The sequence below is a fragment of the Camelus bactrianus genome, chromosome X (assembly GCF_048773025.1).
Source record: "Camelus bactrianus isolate YW-2024 breed Bactrian camel chromosome X, ASM4877302v1, whole genome shotgun sequence".
Classification (NCBI taxonomy): Eukaryota; Metazoa; Chordata; class Mammalia; order Artiodactyla; family Camelidae; genus Camelus; species Camelus bactrianus.
The window spans coordinates 58,847,256-58,866,745 of NC_133575.1; the positions used below are offsets into that span (position 1 = coordinate 58,847,256).

The window sequence follows — 19,490 nt, forward strand, 5'->3', positions numbered from 1 at the left end:
CATGTTTTTGAAAAGTAATGAAAGAAAAGTTCTTATAATGTTGAGTGAAAAAAGGAAGATATAGTAGTCTATATATAGTGTGAAAAAGAGAGGAAAAATTGAGATTTGAGATGCTAAGAAGAAAGAAGCCAATCATAACAATCTCAACAGTGGTATATTATATCTGAATGGTAGATTACAGATTATTTTCATTTTTATTTTTCATTTTCTTTATACATTTTTGGCTTTTTAAATGTTTTCTGAATGAGAATAAATTTCAACTTTTGTAATCAGAATAAAATCATAATTTTTTAATTAAAAGAAGTAGAATAAAAGTAGAGACCACTAAATATGAAAAGATATTTAAAATTTAAGTCAGGATGGTACTGGCATGAGAAATAAACGTAGGATAAATAAGGTAGAAACCGATCCATGTGTGTATGAGAATTTAATATATGATATGGGGGGTTGCTTCACCAAATAGTAAAGGAAATACTATCATAATTGGCTCAGTTACAAGCAGTAACCAAGGTTTCTGTTCTTCCAGACACTTAGGTGCCTTTACATGCATTTTCTCCTTTACCTGTTACAACCTTTTGAGATGTAGGTAGTATTATCCTCATTTTCGAGATGAATGAGCTAAAGCCCCCAGAGGTTAAGGCAATTGCCCAGAGTCACATAGAAAAGTAGCGAGACCTAGATTGGAACCAGGTATGTCAGACTCCCAGTCTGTTCTTTGCTACCACATTCTAGGTATATAAAGTTCCTGGCAAGATGTTGTAGAATACAACAGGCATTTAGTAAATGTTGTTCTTATGAGTAACTTACAGTTTTTGCATATGTTATAATGTAATATTTAATGCTTGTACATAGTATGTGTAATAATATAAATACTACTAATAGTAATAATAAGGATATCATCTTGTCATTGAGATTGAGGAAGTTCCTTGGGAAATCAGTAATGCTGTAGTTTTTCCAGAGAAAACCTCCAATGGAATAATATATTTTAAAAAAATAGCCCATGATGAGCATCACTAAATATTGGTTGATTTAATAATTAGTATTTCCTGCTGTTTCATTTATGAGCCTCTCACTCTTCTGACTCTTTGGACCTATCTCAGAATTCTTTCAAGGCTGGTTGGGTAGCAGTGCTGGCCAAAAGATGGAATTAGCATTTCCTTTTTTTTTTCAATATTTTTAATTGAAGTGTAGTTGATTTACAATGTTAGTTTCAGGTGTACAGCGAAGAGATTCAGTTATATATATACATACATACATATATATACATATATACATACATACAATATATATATATATTTTTTCAGATTCTTTTTCATCATAAGCTATTACAAGATATTGAATACAGTTCCCTGTGCTATACAGTAGGTCCTTGTTGTTTATTTTATATATAATAATGAAAATGCACAAATCTTAACAATTCTGACAAAATTCCATTTAGTTTTTCTTTTTTAGCATTTCCTTTTGAATATCCTGACATTGACTCATTTGTTCATCAAACATTTATTGAGCAGAATGGTATTCTGCCATGCACTATACTAAGTTTAGAGGGGCATGAAAAATTAAAAATTAACATTAGAGTATAAACCAAACCAAGCAACTCAAATTCCTAGGAAATTAAATGTTCCTTCCTCTGTGCAGGCTTCTCGGATTCTCCCAAGTAAATTTAGTCACTCCTTAGAGCACCCAGAACAATCTGTTCACTTGTAAAATCACACCCTTCCCATTCATTGTACTAGTCTTTCAGTGAGCCTGCCTGTCTCCCACACTTAACTCCTTTAGGTCAGTTTTTCTTGCGAGGTGGTCATGATGTGACTGGTAAAATTCTGCTTTGGAGGATTTTTGTTGAGGTTTTTTGTTTTTTGTTTTGGCATGACTTGATTGATGCATTTAGTAAGTACCTCAATAAATATTTACCAGTTACTCAATGCCATTTAGTATACTATACATTTCTCAACACCATGTAGTATACTAGATAGTACATAATAAATAGAAATAATAAACAAGACAATAGACAAAGGCAAAGAAACAAGGTCCTAGATCTCATGGGGACTCCCATGGGCACTTGAAAAGAATGTGTTTTCTTTGTACAGAATCAGTCAAGCATTTGAACCTTATTGTATCTTTCAAAACTTCTGTGACTTTAAATGTATTTTAGATATATTTTACATGTCATAGCATGATGGTAATATAACTAAAGTTTCCCACTGTAAATGCATTTTTGTTCATTTTCTTCTATTTTTGCCTCACATTTTGCCAACAAAGAAAGATGAAAATAATAAAAAAATAAAAAGAATGGGTGAAGGTAAATCAAGGAACTACAAATCAAAAGAAAGAAACAATATTAATAGATAATAAAGTTCTCAAGACAAAGAAAAACATTAAGGAGGACAAATGAGAATATTTTATATTGATGGAAAATATAATCTATGAATTACACACTATAATGGAGCATCAAAAAGTACAAAATAGGTTGTAAAATAAGAATAAATTTCGCAAGTGGATACAAACTACTATATATTAAATAGATAAACAACAAGGACCTACTGTATAGCACAGGGGAATATATTCAATATCTTGTAATAGCCTATAATGGAAAAGAATCTGAAAAAGAATATATATATGTATGTATAACTGAATTGCTTTCTGTACATCAGAAACTAAATCAACTATACTTCAACTTAAAAAAAAAAAAGAATAAATTCCCCAAGTGGAGAATGGGCAGGGAAGAGGGTGGAAATAGTTCTGGGCAAAGGGAAATTTTATGTGGCCCAGGAAGATTCCTCATGGGAAGCTCAGTCATTTAGAATTTAGTTCCTAAAGAAGCAACAAGGCTTGTTGGCATGTCCCACAATCCCAGAACCACCCTGGATAGTTAATAATGAGGGTCGGGCTGCCTGTGCTGCTGTGATCATTCTAGGTGAGGAACAGCAGGTTAAAGATTCAAAGCCAGGCAGTCTGGCTGTAGAGCCCTGGCTTTTTCCAGGTTACCGCACTGCCTCCTGGTAGTAGTAACTGGGCCAGAGTCCCCATGAACCCATCTCATACGCCACTCAGAAGAGACTAGCTGTTGCTTTAAATGCCAAGTGTGTGAAGTCTCTCACAGCTCCAATAACTATGAATGATCATTGTCTTGTGGGCCTCCAGGGAGCTAAGGACATAGACTGAACTGATGTAGTTGTTTTTTCCCCTCTCCCTCTCTTTCTAGAGCATTCTCGGTGCCTGCAACAGTAAGGTATATTCAATTCATGGAATTCAATGCAAATATTCATCAATGAATGCTTATTTACTTAATTAGTGGATTTCCCATCTCGGGGAATGGACCCCACCATCTAGCCATCTACCCAAGCCAGAATTCCAGGAATCTTAGACTCTTCCCTATCCTTTACCCACTACCCATAAAAATCCATGACCAAACCCTATGGATTTATCTCTTTGGTGACTCTTGTCTTTGTTCCCTGGCCCTCTCCATCCTCTCAGCCAGTGCCTTTGTTCAGACCTCTTCAGCCACAGGTTGCTGCAGTTGCCCCCTAACTGGTATCCATACCTCTTGTCTCTTACCATCTGAGCCAGTCAGTATCAAACCAATTAATGTCCCTCTCTGGCTGATAATCCTGAAGTGTCTTTCAGGATGAAGGTGCAAACTTCTTAATATTGTTTTTGAGACCCTTCAAAATGATCTGGCCTACTTTCTTCCCCGCCCCCCCCCCAGTTTTATTGAGAAATAATTGACATATATCACTGTATAAGTTTAATGTATACAGCAGGATGGTTTGATTTACATATACTGTGATTACCACAATAGATTTAGTGAACATCCATCATCTCAGATAGATACAATAAGAAAAGAGAAAAAAGTCTCCTTGTGATGAGAACTCTTAGGATCTACTCTCTTAACAACTTTCCCATATACCATGCATCAGTGTTAACTATAGTCGTCATGTTGTACATTACATCCCTAGTACTTACTTATCTTATAACTGGAAGTTTGTACCTTTCGATCACCTTTCTCCAGTTCCCCCTCCCTCCACCCCCTACTTCTGATAACCACAAATCTGATCTCTTTTTCCATGAGTTTGGTGAAAGTTTTTTTTTTAATCACTATATTCCACATATAAATGAGACCATATAGTATGTCTGTCTCTGACTTCTGTTGCTCAGCTTAATACCTTCAAGGTCCATCCATGTTGTTGGAAGTGGTAGGATTTCCTCACTTTCTGTGGCTGAATAATGTTCCATGGTATATATGCACCACATCTTCTTAATCCAGTCATCTGTTGATGGATGCTTAGGTTGTTTCCATGTCTTGGATGTTGTAAATAACACTGAAATGAACATGGGGGTGCAGATATCTCTTCAAGTTAGTGTTTTCTTTCCTTTGGATATAGTATTCCCAGAAGTGGAATTGCTGGATCATATGATAGTTCTATTTTTAATTTTTTGAGGAACCTCCGTACTATTTTCCATAGTCTGGCCTACTTTATAATCTTGCTTCCTGTCACTGCAAACTTGCTTAGCTCCAGCACTGTGGAACCTGGTATATCATACTGAACTCCAAACTTCCATGCCTTTACACATACTGTTCCCTCAATCTAGAAAATCTTTTCTTCACCTTTTGTCTGATTGATTTCTACAGGCCTTTTGAAACTCAGCTCCTGCTGACTTTGTTTTCAGGGTGCCTTCCTCACTCTTCCAATAATAGCCCTGTCTGTGCTCTCATAGCACCCTGGGCTTTCTTCTGTCTCAGCACTTAACACACTATCCTGTCATTGTTGACATATGTGCCAGTCTCCTCTACTGCCTGGACTGTAAGTAACCAAAGGCAGACATTCTTTTACTTTATTCCACTGGAATTGCCAAAACCTAGCTAGGGTCTGGCCCATGATAGGTTCTTAGCTTAAGTGTTTGTGAGATGGGTAAATGAGCTTTTATGGCTTAGTAATGATGCTTTTCTCTTCTAGGTACATGGTTCAGTGGCCTGGTGGCCGAATCCTGCATCGCCACGAGCTAGATACCTTCCTTGCACAGGCAGTATCTACCCAGCTTTATGAACCAGATCAACTTCAAGAACTCAAGGTGATGTGATCTAGCCTCATTTAAATTCTTTCTTTTATGAGCTCATAGCTTTATTTTGGGTCTTCTTTTCCTGGAGCTGTGAAGAAGAGTAAGTTCTGCAGGTAAATGTTTGATGTACTTTAGCGAAATATTTATGTCTATTGATAAAACCAAGAGGTACCTGCAACACTGTCCACATACTGATGGGTGAGAATGGATAGAAAAGATGGATACTGTGCAAGACAAATAAGTTGTGACCCATAGACCACAGGAAGATTTCCATATCTTGCAAAAGACATTACGGGGAACTTATCCTGGTGTTCCCTGTTTGTCTCTGAATAAATGTCCACCCTCCCCTTTTTTTAAAATTGAAGTATAGTCGATTTATAATGTTAATTTCAGGTGTCCAACATAGTGATTCAGTATTTTTTCAGATTTTATTCTGCAAGTAGGTTATTACAAGATAACAGGTATAATTCCCTGTGCTACTGTCCCTTTTTAATAATACTTATTGATTATTAGAGGGAAGTCTAGAAAAACATAAGGAAGAAAGTAAATCCACATATAACTGAAGGCAGTAGAACATAGTAGGTTGGAGAGCAAGCTCTGCAGCCAGGCTGCCTTGAGTTAGAATCTGAACTTCATTACCTCCTAGCTGTGTGTCCTTGGGCAGGTTGCTTAACTTCTGTAGCTTCAGTTTCCTTACTTCTAGGATTATGAGGCTATTAAATAAAATAATCCATTAAAAACACTTACAACAGTATCTTGCATATTTTAAGTACACAGTACTCAGTAAATACTAGGTATTAATGCAAGACATTCTTCTTCCAACCTCAGTAGCCATGATCCTTTGAGGCCCTAGTACAAACTGGAAGAAGGATCAAGACTTACAAAATCTTAATTTAAGAGACGTCAACTGAGGAAAAGATGAAAACAGTATTAGACAAACAGTGTTCATTCCTTTTTACAGTAAATGTATTATTGCTTGGTACTAGAGCAGGTACTTACTCCAGACCACTCCTAGGAGGGGATCTGCAAATACTTCCCCTTTTCCTGTTAAAGCCATCTAACATGCCAGCTTGAGATAACCACCAACTGTGAACATTTTGATGGTTTCTTCCAGTCTTTTCTCATGCATTTTCTACATAGTTGAGATATTGTTTATGTAATTATATATGGCATTTTTAAACTTAACATAGCACGTATTTTCTGTGCCTTAAAAAATTTTAGTAAATATTTCATATGGATGTATCGTTGAATTAATCTAATGTTGGCCATTTGGTTTCATTTTCCTCTATTATATGTCATGTTATAATTAACATCTTTATGCATTGAGCTTTATTCACATCTCTGCTTCCTTAGAATCGATTGCTAAAAGTAGAATTTCTGAGTCAAATGTGAATATTTTTAAGGTTGTTGATACATATTACTTAATTGTAATATACATTACTCATTAGTTTTATATGAGTGTGCCCATTTATTTCACTACTTTCTCATCAGCTTTGGGTGTTTTATTGGTCTTCAGTTTTTTAATTTTTTCTAATTTGACAGGCAAAAACATGCTATGTCAAATTGGTGTCTTTTTAAAGTTTTAAAGCTGATGTCTTTTTTTTTTTTTTTTTGGAAATAATGAGTATCTTCCAAACCGTCTCAGGGCAGGAAACTGATAGAAGCTGCTCGTGCACCCACATGTCTGTATTGAAAGGCAGCATGTTCTAATTTAACTGGAATAATCAGCAAAACAGGAATAAGAGCAAATGTAACCAATAACAGTAAATCCTTAATGGCCATTTTTCCTCCGTGGTGATTTCAGATTGAGAAGCTGGATGCTCGCGGGATCCAGCTTGCTGCCCTCTTCATGAGTGGGGTCGACACAGCTCTGTTCGCCAATGACGCCTGTGGCCAGCCAGTCCCTTGGGAACACTGCTGCCCCTGGATTTACTTCGATGGCAAGCTGTTCCAGAGCAAGCTAATTAAAGCAGGCCGGGAGCGAGTATCCCTGGTTGAGCTCTGTGATGGCCAGGTACCAGCGTGTCAGGCAACTGCTAAGACCATCTCTGATCCGCTGTAGGGATGAATGGGCAGAGAGGGGAAAAGGAACAGGCGTTGGGGAGGAAGGTAGCAGAAGTGGGAGAATGTACCTGACCCTAACCTGGCTTGCTCAAGGATAGTCCTAAAGGCCCACAGTCTGATATGTCCACGTTACAAAATCGTATGTTGGGAAGAGTTTTTTTTTTTTAATGAGCTTCAAGTTTTCACATTTTTTTTTTCTCCAAGTATTTCTTCCCCATGGAATATTCAGGTATACATTGGGCCCTGCCCTCACTTCTTAGAATTTCATTTCCCTTATTTACAAAAACTGTAAGTCATTTTTGTAAGTGATAATATTTTTTGTAAAATAACTATTTTGGAACTAAAAGAAGGTAGTAAAGTAGATGACAGTAAAAGCAGGGGTTTTTGTTTTGTTTTGTTTTTTTTGCAATAAAACCTTGGGAAAGATGAGGGAAGAAGGCAAGGGAAAGGAACCCTTATTTACTCCTTTGTCCATTTGGGGGAGTAAGCTGAGAGACTAGAGCAAGTGTCAGCAAACTACAAAAAAAATCCAAACATTGGAATTTTTATTCCAATAAATCTTCACTGGAACATAGCCACATTCATTCATTTACATATTGTCCATGACTGCTTTCACACTACAATGGCAGAGTCACATAGTTGTGGCTGAGACAATCTGACTTACAAAGACTCTGGCCCTTTTCAGAACAAGTTTTCTGACCTCTGGACTAGAGGCATGGACTTATCCCAGACAGAGGCCATGGTCTCTGATTCTGGGTATGTGGGAGAAGGTTAAAGCATTTGTATGTGTCAAATTTTGTTCTCTCTTTTACCTAATTCTGTTATCTCCCCCTTAAAAAGTAACCTAGCCTATTGCTGGACATGTAACAGGCCATTAATAGATACTTGTTGTTCTATTTGTTTTCCTTGACCTAGTCACTGTGCCTCACAAGGTCTCAGTCAGAACCAGTATAATGGTAGTTTGGTGTCATGCAAAGAGTGGGGACTTTGGGGCCAGGCAGGCTTTCCTGAGTATGTGGCCTTGAGCCATTTAATTCCGGACCACAATTCCTTTCATGGGAATAGACTTGTAAGACTGTATCTAGACTGTCTGGTACTGTGCCTAAAACATAGCTGGAGTTCAACAAATGGCAACTGCTATGATTATTCTCTTCCTCATCTGAAGGCTGACCTGGCAACCAAAGTGGAAAAGATGAGACAGAGTATCCTTGAAGGAGTCAACATGAACCATCCACCGCCTTCTGCTCTACTTCCATCACCTACTTTTGTGCCGCCCATGGTGCCCTCTCTCTACCCTGTTTCACTTTATTCCCGAGCCATGGGCCCAATGCCACCTCCCCACCAAGGAAGGAGCCGGGGGTTTGCAGGTCAGTACCTAAGAATGAGGTATTTGTCAACCTCAGTCTATTTCATAATAACCCAGCCAGTAATTACTGCCAGTTATGGAATCAGCAGTTTCATGTTTATCTTATCTCACTTACCTTCTGTGCTATGTGGTGGTAGTTTGAAGAGGAGCTTATTGAGATGGAGGGCTGTAGCCTGGGGAAGAAAGTCCATGACTTCCCAGATCACTCTCCACAGAGGTGATTGGTCCCTAAAAACTTGACCCTCACCACCCAAACTCATGAAGTAACTGCCACAGAAAACAGGAGCCACTTTGTGACTTTTGAGAACTGTGTTTCATGTGAACTGGATCTTCATGGTTCCTGGTTGGCTCACCCACTCCCCGTAGGCAGATGTACACAGGCACTTGCAAGAAAAGTGATGGGAGGCAAGTAAATGACCGGTGTCAGCAGGTAACCATAGCTTGATGCACCCATTTCCATTCTGAGAGTAGACCTGATACATTTCCAGAAGTGTGGAGAGAAGTAAGTCACAGTCCATACCCTCCAGTGGACTGCATATTTAGTGAGGAAAACAAATATGCATATTTACATGTATACACACACACACACCCCTATATATATAGATTATGGTGCTATTTGAACTGTGGCTTAATGATGAACAGACAGTCGTGCTTAGGTAGCTCAGATACTGATCCTGATACTTCAAACAACCTGTGCCCTGCTGAAACAGGGTATTTTAATGGGGACATGTTAACACAAAATGTTGAGGTTCTGTGATCAGGTGAGAGTGTCATTGCTATGGTTGAAGTGTTTGTTGTGTATTGCCTGTACACATTAAAATAATAAAGCTGGAAGTTGAAGTTTGTCTTAAATTTAGAGTCACAAAATTCAGTATGGATGTTTAGCTCAAGGCCATGCTTAGATGAGCAGTGTGAACATCTGCTGTGTTCAGTCAGGTTCTGATCAAGTGTTACCAACCAGGGAGCCAGCCATTCTTTCCATCCTTTGAAGGCATCTTTACAGATGACTACTCTCATTCTTTGCATGTTGATGATTTTATCATGTCTCAGAAGACAGTCTTAATGAAGACGAGGTTCTCAGGAGGTCCTCTCCATTGCCCCAGCTCCCAGTGATGCTTAGTTTCCAATTACTGGTGGTTCATGAGGAGCCTCCTGCCTCCTGAAAGGCCACAATCAGATCACCAAATGCATGTCTTTCTTGCCCTTTCAGGATTAACTAGCACCCCAGTTCCCTTAGGCTCCCACTTGTATATAAATGAAAGGCTCTTTGCTAACAGTCTGCTAAATAAGTGAAGGGTTATTCACATTTGGGTTTTTTCCATAAACTAAAATTAAACATTTACTGGAATTCTGTATTCTGTGAAGGCTTCCTTTTGTGCCAAATTACAAAGCTGTACTGTGCTTGTGAGCTCACACACAGAGCTGGAATTTCTGTTTTAAGGAGCTGTCATGCTATCTCATCTTAAATTGGTTCTGGTTTTCAACTATTGCTATTCTTGCTTTTTAATTATAAATTATTGTTTCATTTAGTTTGATTATTTTCAGTTTCATTTGGTTGTTTGGCTAATCCTCCAGTGTGTAGTGACATGTATTAGAATCAGAGGTGGTTTTGGCCTATAATTTTCCAGTAGCTAGATTTTAAGACTGCATTCTCTCAACAAATACTGAATACCTACTGTGTACCAGGCTCTGTGGTTGAAAAATGAATCAGGCATACCCCACTTGCTAAAGCGGATGTGTGCAGATCTTCACCCCCTCTCCCTAACTTTGCTTCCACCGTGACCCTTCATTGTTATCAGAGTCTTTTTATCATAGAGAAGTAAAAATAAAGCAGAGTAGGTGGGCTGTAGATCTTTTGTTCCACTTATCTTACCTCTCACTTCCTCTCTTTCCAGGTCTCCATCCAATCCCACCCCAAGGAGGAAAACTGGAGATTGCGGGGATGGTTGTGGGCCAGTGGGCTGGCAGCAGATCCTCCAGGGGCCGAGGCTCCTTTGGAATGCAAGTGGTTTCTGTCGGTGGGCCGGGGAAGGGGTATGTATTTGAATAGTTTGGTATAAGCTAGTGTCAGTCAAGGTGCTCTTGGGAAAATGCCCAGCTATTGAATCTTTCTGTTAAGGTAAGAGGCATTAACCATCTTTCCATTTTTAAAGCCAGTTCTCAGTTTAGTTTGGCAAACATAGAATAAATGCCCTGCCTTGATGAAAAAGTTTTTGTCCCAGAGGAGGACATAGGACACAGAACAATTCAACATAACATAGAAATGGCAGAGATAGAGGTTTACAGTGGTACCACAGAGGAGGGGCATCTAACTTAAGAGGGTCAAACTTCCTAGAGGAGATGAGTAGTTAACTAAGTAAAAATGGAGGTACGTGTTCCTCATAATTACTCTTTCCCCTACTTTCTAAAGGCATGGAAAAGAACAGACTGGTAGAGGAGCCAAAGGACATAAAAAAGGAAGTAAACAAGTAAGTACCTTTTTGAGATTATTTTCGGTTTACTACCTCTTGTCTTTTTTAGCTAAATTGCAAGAGATCAGATCAGGCATGGAAACCTGGGAGCTTTCATAGCTTCTCTCAGCGTTTTGATTTCTCCGCCTGCCCTCTGGCAGTCTAGTGAGGGTTAACCTGCCCAGGCTGTTCCCACAGGCTTGCAGAGTGTCATCCGTTTCCCTGAGTGAGGCCACAAGCTAGAAACCAGGTACTGTGTCCTGGTGACCACACCTAGCATAGGATGTGCTACATGCAGCCATAAAGGGGCCAAAGTGAAGTTAACAGTGGGGTTGCCAACAGCATGCCTGAGGTCCTGAGGGATGACAAGATATGCTTAGAAAACTGGACTTTTGCCTTTGCTGATATTGGGAGGGGAGGAGGCATTGCCATTCTGCTTATTCTTAATAGTTCAGAATGGTCTTAAACTCACTGGTCTTGATTAAACACATGCCCCCCTCCAATATGAAAGCCTATTCTTGTAGTGATCCAAAATCTTGTACTGAACTCAGGCTGCTGGGCTCCTAATAATATAGCAGCTACCACTGCTTGACTGCTTACTTTCTCCTTGTCCTCTACTAGACATTTTACATGCAATTTCTAGTCCTCACAAGGGTCACTGGCTAGACCATACTGCAAGGCAATTATGTCGTCAGTCCTCAATCCCAGCTCAGCTCTCCTGTAGCCAGCCCTCACTGCATCCATGTTAAGCCCCACTGTCTAATGTTTTCTCAAAGAATACAAATTTGCTTTAATGTTATTTTGAGCCCAAAAGGAAACTAGAATGGTAAGTCCCCCACACAGAGCATTTTGTAGCATACTCCAAAGCCAGAAAGCAATGATTTAGGATTTTAAGCTTCTCAGCTTTTTCCAGAAGCTACTCAGTAAGGTAAAAAGGATTGCACCTAGAAGGAAAACCAGTCACTCAGATAGTTTCCCATAAGGTAGTAATGCCTTGGTGACCTCACCATGATTTGGGGTCTGATCATTAGGCATACAGTCTGAAAAACCTGAATTTTTGGTACAGTAAGAATGGATCCATCTTTCAGTGGTTGATTCAGGTTAACCAAGAACACAGTAATAGCTATGTGGATATAGCTAAAGGAGTGGGGGAGGGGAGAAGAAGGGAGGGAGTGAATGATAAAGTACTGATTTATAGTGAGAAGTAATTATCGCAATATATTGTATACTTTTCTCTAGTCACTCTTTTAAATATATGTGAGGTATTTATTATTCCCATTTTAAAGAGGAGAAAACTGAGGCTCAGAGGGGTGAAGCATCTTGCCAAAAATTACCAAGTCAGGATCCAAGTCAACATTCCAGCCTGAGCAGACTGATTCCAAAGCCCTGTGCTGTGCGAATTCCAATACAGTATAACAACTCTAATTGCAAGATTCAGACCTAGGCCTGGCTGACTCTGCTATGCATGCTCTTAACTATGCCTACCAGAGCTTTCTGTCTCTAAGAACAAGCTGCAGGGGAGGCCACGGTATGGGGTTTGCCTGGGGGCATGGAATCAAAACAGTAACATTAGCTAACATTTTTTGAGTTCTTACAGTGTGGCAGGTGCAACATGTTCTAAGTGCTTTACTGGAGTGTATCAGTGAATCCTCATGGGAACCTTGAAATAGATACTATTAGTGTTTGTAGTTTACAGATGAGCAAACTAAGGGAAAACAAGGGATGGTATATGGTCTTAAGTTTCTCTTAGCTAAGATTGCTGGGGGCACTGTTACCTCCTCTGGAGGTAGCCTGGCCAAGGAAATCCTCACGTTTTTGTTTTTGGCTAAAGCATCTTCCCTGGACAGAGCTGCTGCTGATTGCCTTGCTAACTCTCCTTTTTCTGTCCAGTCGCCCTTTCTCCAGAGTCTGAAATAATTAATTATCCCTGCTTCTTAAGTCTTCTTACATTATAGTCCTGTCTTGTTGAGATTATTCCCAGGTCACTAGAATTTTGGGCATTCTCAAATTCTTCAGTCACTTATTTGTTCCCTTTTGATTTCTTTGTTGACTCCTTTAGGTGGCTAAGTCTATCTATTACAAATTTCATCTTATTTCAGGTTCTTGAGCAAGACTTCACAATTGCACCCGTGTTGTACAGGCTTTGGAGCCAGATGATCTAGCCTTGAATCTGGCCCTGCCACTTACCAGTTCTGTGACCATGGGCAAGTTCCTTAACCTCTCTGTGCTCTATAGTTTCCTCACGTATAAAATGGAAGACTTGGTATCTTATGAGTAGATTATTAGAATTAGAGTTCTTATGAGTATTAAAGGAGATGATACATGTACTTAACCCAGAACCTGGAACATGGGAAGTACTCAATAAAAATTAATAGTTATTGTTTGTAATTGACCACAAATTCAACAGGTATTCGATTTCCATTATGTATGCTGTCTTAGTGGAAAGAACAATGTCTTTGAAGTCAAACAGACTTGGATACAAGTCTAAGCATGCAAGGGACCTAGAGCAAGTCATTTTACTTTTTTGAGCCTTGTCTGTCTTATCTGTAAAACCCAACATCAGAGTACCTGGCATGCCCAACCACTTAGTAATCATCAGAAACTGTTATTATTCCTAACAATATTCATTGAGAGCTAGCACCACACTGCAAGGTAATGCAGTTCATGTCATTAGCATTTCAAGAGCAGTCATATTTTTGAAATGAAAAGAAAAACAGGTGATTGTTTTTAGTTATGGAAGATGCTGTGGAATATTGCACAGAGATCTTATGGCTTGGTTTTTTTTCCCTTCCATTTACATGTCCAGTTTCAGCATTGGACAGTGTTGCTTGGAAGTTAAGAGAATACACTTTAGAGGCTGACTGACCTGGAGTGGAATCCTGGCCCCACCACTTTCTAGCTGTGTCTCCTTGAGCAAGTTACTTTAATCTTTCTGAGCCTCAGTTTCCTCATATAAATGGGCCATCATAATATCTACCATTTAGGGTCCCTTTTAGCATTTGAAAAAATATATTGTAAAGTTTTGTAAACGGCAGCTGTGTCGTTATCGTGTTGTCGTCATTGCCATTGGATTTGAGTCAGATCTATTTGTTGTCACCTTGAGTTCTCAGGGCAGTATCAGAGTGGACTAGGTGTGAACAAGCTGTGGGCTTTCTGGTATTTTTGAAGAACTGAAGCAGCTTCCACAGGCTAGCTTATGATCATGCTTGGGAAGGATCGGCCAGTTTGGGCCTACCATGTCTATTAAATATCTCTGTTTTTGGCAGAGCACTTCAGATGGAGTTTCTAAATCCCTGGAGCCTCATCAGAGTCGGTCCCGCTCACAGATAAATGGAAACGATGGCACATTGATCAAGGAAGAGAAGAATGATCACCTTCTGGCTCCATCACAGTGTGCCTTATCCAGAGACAGCAGCGTGTGTAACAATGGTAACCGCTACTTCCCCGGGAAGAATGGCGAGAAGAGCCGCTTACGAGAGCAAAAGCTGGGAACTGTAGCACAGCAGAAAGAGGAATAACGAGCAGAAGATGGCTTCATCAGATCAGGAAAAGGGGAAAACCTATACTTTTCTGATTTGAGGCCCAAGTTAGAGGAGGACATAAAACGCTTACCCTAGTTTTATTCAGGATTTTGATGGGGTGTTCTACCGTAGCCATCTTTCCCCCTTCCCTGTGTCTTTTCGGGGCTTCCAGACTCAGCGGTCTGCTTCTGGGGAAGCTCTGGTCAAAGATGAATGGCAACAAGACTAGTTCCTATTCTCAAATTGAATATATAGTGCCAATATTCTCGTTACCTCCCCTGAGAGTCTCGTAAGGCAGTGACTATCAGAAATCGGGTGTTATCATGTAGGATCCCTTAGAAAAGTTCCAGCTTTGATTTTCTGAGTCTTTATCATGATGCTCAAAACCCACGGGGTGGTGGAGACTGCTGTCTATGGCTTCCTAACTTGCTTTTTCTTTATGAAGTAGGAGGGCCTTCGTAGAATCAGTATCCACCTTCTTCTAACTCTTTCTCCCCACTCACCTGTGCCAGGATGTTGCACCATTGCCTCTAGCTCTGGCCTGACAATCAGATAGGTAGATGTTTTCAGGGAAGTGAGTTAGTATTGGTTATTTTATGTTATTTTATTTTATTTTATGTTGTTAATTTTATACACTTAAAAAACAAACTACCAATGGCCTTTGTACTGGGGGATTCAAGTGAGTCGGAAAAGTACTGGGCAGATTTTTCCTGCCTCTGAACTCATACATTGTTTGTAAAATAGAAGATGTGGTGCAGTTCACCCACTCCCTGCTGCCCACACCCTGAAAGAGTGGGAATCAATGTAATGAAATTGAGTATGAAAGGGAACTCAAAAGACTGCATGTGCTTACGTGTGTGTATGTGTGTATGTGGGTGTGTGGGTGTGTGTATGGGTGTTTGGGTGGATGTATATATGAATGTGTGTATCTATATGCATACACATACCCTTTATATAAAGAGACAGATCTATTTATCTATACGTATTTTATATATAGAAAAATATACGTGTATGTGTGTATACATAAATATAAATATATATATTTTCCGTATATATATATTTATAAACACGCACACACATACATACATACATGGTGATGTCCCAGAAGATTTACTGAATTTCCCAGAAATGCTTCCACTGCTATGGAGTGGTAGGTTTCAAAAGACCATATTTTAAAATCCTTACTAAGTCACAGCCCATCCAAATTATAAGATGGGCTTCTCTAAAGCAGACAAAAAGTACTTTCCAGAGATCGCCTGTTCAGAACAACAAACAGTTGGGTTGTCACAAGCTTAATCTTGAACAGAGTCCTCACATCCCATATGGTAAAAACAGGAGGTTGGAATGGGATTGGGAAGAGTCGGGTATTTCCTAATGAAGGAGAAGCCTGGCTGGGAGAGAGAAAGGGGATGGGAGGTGATTAGCAGGGCTTGCAGCCAATGTGGAGGAAATCTCATCTGCAACTCCAGGCGCAAACTGGCCTCAGGCTAGAATCGATTGCGATGAATCCCTGAAGGAGAGAGGACTAGCATTGGAAAGATGGGGTAGGGAAGTGTGAGGAAATTGACAATTTGATTTTACACGCCTAGATTGTTTCATTTGTTCATTGACATTTTGACTACTGGATCTTTTCATTTGCTTTGCAAGGAAGACTTCAGAGGACTCTGGCCCGGGCCTTAGAGGTATTCTGTAAAAGGTTCCCAGCTCCCCAGGTGAGGCCAGAATCTGCCCAGGATAAAGAAGCTGTTCCTCCTTGCCGGAGATACTCTTGAGACAACCTTGCATTTCCAGTTTCCCTCCTCAGCAACCTATGTATGAGGGATGGGAAGATGGCTTGCAACAGATTAGCATTGTGTCTTCATTCAGGAATTGAGGCTTCCAGCCTCCTACACCTCCTTTTGGGCTTTGTTATATTCTTGCCCAAGAAGTACCATTTCTACAGGAATACAACTGACTAGACTCATAGCAGGGTTCTCTCTTTTTGAAAAACCCCATGCACCTTAACCCAGAGCAGGTCCTTGGTGATTTTTTTTCCCCAGACAACCAAAGGGCTGTTTGCTCGCTACCCATTTACAATGAGTGTATCATCATGAGAGATTGAAAACAGTCTCAGACTGTTTTATCCTGGTCTGGCCCAGTTTAAGAGAACCCACAATTTGCAGGGGGAGGGAGCTCTAGAATGCCTCTCCCCCTGCCCAGACACTTCTTACATAAACCAAAGCAGGATGACAAGACTGCATACCCAGCCAGATATAACCAAGAACAAGGTGTACGAAAGCCTCAATGGAATTGGCTCCCCTAATTTGCTTCCCTCCTCTTTTCTTAACCTGCCCAGCCTTTCACATCTTGAAGGTTAGCACTTCTATATCCAGTAAGAGAGGGATTTAGTCGTGAACTTAGGTGGCTTGGAAATTTCTTTCTCCAACCACAGAGGGAGGAATCCTTTGGAGCTCTAAGAATAACCAGAATCACTGAGCTGTGTTAAATTAAATCATGTATCTATCTATTTCCATTTGCTAATAGGAAGTACTTGGTGTTACATGGAAAGGTATTGTCTTCAGTTGCTGTTTCTGTGCATCTTGAATCTATCAGACACAATCAGATGACAGTATTGTTAACTCTCACAGCATTAAGAAGATTTCTTATTTTGTAGGCATTCACTGTGAGAAGTAAACTTGTTGCTTTGACAGGGATGATTCCAGTTTGCCAAAAGGCCTGCTTTCTCCCTTCCACACACCTCCACTTTCTCCTAGCCTGGCCCAGGATGAAACAAGTGGCTCACTTCCAACTTTGATTTTTATTTGGATTCAGCATGTTGGGTTGGGAAGGTTAAGGAAAGAGCCATGAAGGGCCATATTCCTATATTTTAATTCACCTGCCAAAACATACTACTTAGAAGCCAGAAAGACTAAGGTTTATTACTGGAAGATTAACTTTTTCTAATCAGAAGGTTAACTTTTTGTAATTTCTTTCAAATTAGGGAAGATTAGTCTGATTTTTGCTGTGAGTACCACTTGAAGAGATTGTCATCCTTCACTTGAGGTTCAAATTCTGACTATGATGTGGCCTCTCTTGAACAAAATCATGTAGGGACCCCCAGAAATGACCCCTTTACCTTGTGGGGCCACAAGCAAAAGCACCCTGGATGTATATAGCCACTGGTTCCCAAGGACTTGCAGTTCTTGATTTCTGCCAGTGTGTCTTAGGGTCAGCCTATAACTCCCACCCTTATTCAGTGGCCAGCCTAGTCTGGACCAGGCCTGACAAACTTCTGCTCTCTTGTATCATTTTCATTCTGAGCCAGTAGGACTTCAGATAGACTTTAAAGCCCAAGACATGACACTTGCTTTGGCTAGTGACATTTGATTTTTGTCTCCATCCTGATTTTCTGGCATCGTTGGCCAAGTCACATTAACTTTTTTTTTAATCACTGAGAAAAACCACCAGATAAGGCATTAGGGAGGGTGATTAAGGAGGGAGGTGGGGGGAGGAAGGCTTCTGTAGGGTAGAAAGAATGTAGGAGTAACTGGTTATAGTGATACAGTCCGCTGGAACCTTAGAAGGCTCCTGTGGGCATGTCAGTGGTACTCTTTCTGCCTCTAAGACACCCCCCCCCTACTTTGAAATGACAATACAAGTAGACCACAGTTTAAAGTAGTTAGTGTAATTCTACTAAGGTTTAATCATTATACTTGTTCATTTCCTGATGCATATTTCCTAAATATGCTTGGGGGTTGGTGGGGGTGGGGGGGTGGGTAAGTTTTCACTGTTTCACTGTGTATCACCCTATGTTTTTCCCTCTCTTGTGACTTTGGCATCTTTTATTTGACTTTCCATTTTCTTTTCCCTTGGCTTATTGCAGTAGTCTGCTGGTGCAGGTAGCGCTCAGTGCACCTCTTCCCCTATTACTGCTAATTATCTTCAGTATTGTCAGAGGTTATTTTGATGTTCTAAGAAGATAACTTCATTTTTTACAAAAAAAAAAAATCTTTTCCAAGTTAAAAGTGAAACAAAATACCCCCTGTGCTAGGGTGCCCATTGCAGCTTTTGACATTGCCCTTGTACTTTTATAGATGCTCTTTTTGTCCGTGTTGATAGTAACTAATGACTAGTGAATTTTCATGTGAATGAAACAAAATAAATATTTCAGACTTTTTTAATCTCTCATAACCCTGCCAAATCTGATGACTTCATTTTAGTTACTTCCCAGAAGACACTTCCCTTCCCACCTTTTATTTTATTCTATTCTATTCTATTTTTAGAATAACATACTAGGTAAAGAAACTTTAACTGCAGAGTCAATAATTTTTAGTGCTCCCTGGTAAATGATGTTGCTGACAAAAGTAATAAATTCTTTCATTGTTTTTTCCTGTGTTAATATCTCTTCTGTGCTCTTGACAGTGTGTTTAGTGGATGGATAATATGTGTTTCTCTTCCAAATCCCCTGCCTTTTTGGCCCACCTCACCACAAAAGCTCCATAGTTTATTAATGTAAGTTTGAATGGATGCTTCTTAGGGGAAACTGCAGGAGTTAACGAAATCATGTTTCAGAAAGGAATGAAAATGTCTCAGGAGTTGTTCTGTGATGGAAATTGGTCTGTTGTTCTGTTAATGCTGATGGAAAGAAACTTACAGTGCTTAATAAAAGTCTATTCTTTTAGTTAAAAAAATTGTGAAATAATTTGGGGTGTGTGAAGTTTAATTTCTTCTCCCATTTCTGGACTCCTTTCTGCAAGTGGAAGATACACTTGGCTCAATTCTGAAGTGTTGTGCAGATATTTTGGAGCCTATTTGTAGTTGAATATCAGGGCAAGAGAGCCAGTACAAGAATCATCGAAAGGAAGGGCATATTTTGCTTCCTGCTGAACATCTTTATTTGGATGTTCTAAAGGTACCTTTGACTTGCCATTGCCCAAGCTGAACCCATCCTCTCTTCTGAAGCCTGCTCCTCTCCATGAGCGACACTACCTTCTACTCAGATGTCTAAACCACAAACCAGCCTGGGAGTTATCCTAGACCCGTGCCTTC

At 39.8% G+C, this 19,490-nt stretch overlaps 1 protein-coding gene across 2 annotated transcripts in view; it reads left to right on the forward strand.

Annotated features, from left to right (window-relative positions):
• The window catches only part of FAM120C (family with sequence similarity 120 member C), a 96,678-nt gene extending 77,546 nt beyond the window's left edge, over nt 1–19,132 (forward strand). The window contains exons 11-16 of one of the 2 annotated variants that reach the window (XM_010970798.3): nt 4,959–5,073; nt 6,866–7,075; nt 8,291–8,492; nt 10,387–10,525; nt 10,902–10,959; nt 14,208–19,132. In XM_010970798.3, the coding sequence (XP_010969100.2) occupies nt 4,959–5,073; nt 6,866–7,075; nt 8,291–8,492; nt 10,387–10,525; nt 10,902–10,959; nt 14,208–14,459 (976 nt within the window). In that variant the 3' untranslated portion in view covers nt 14,460–19,132. The remainder of the gene's footprint in view (nt 1–4,958; nt 5,074–6,865; nt 7,076–8,290; nt 8,493–10,386; nt 10,526–10,901; nt 10,960–14,207) is intronic. The other variant, XM_074359282.1, reaches the window with a different exon arrangement.
• The last annotated feature ends 358 nt before the right edge of the window (nt 19,133–19,490 follow it).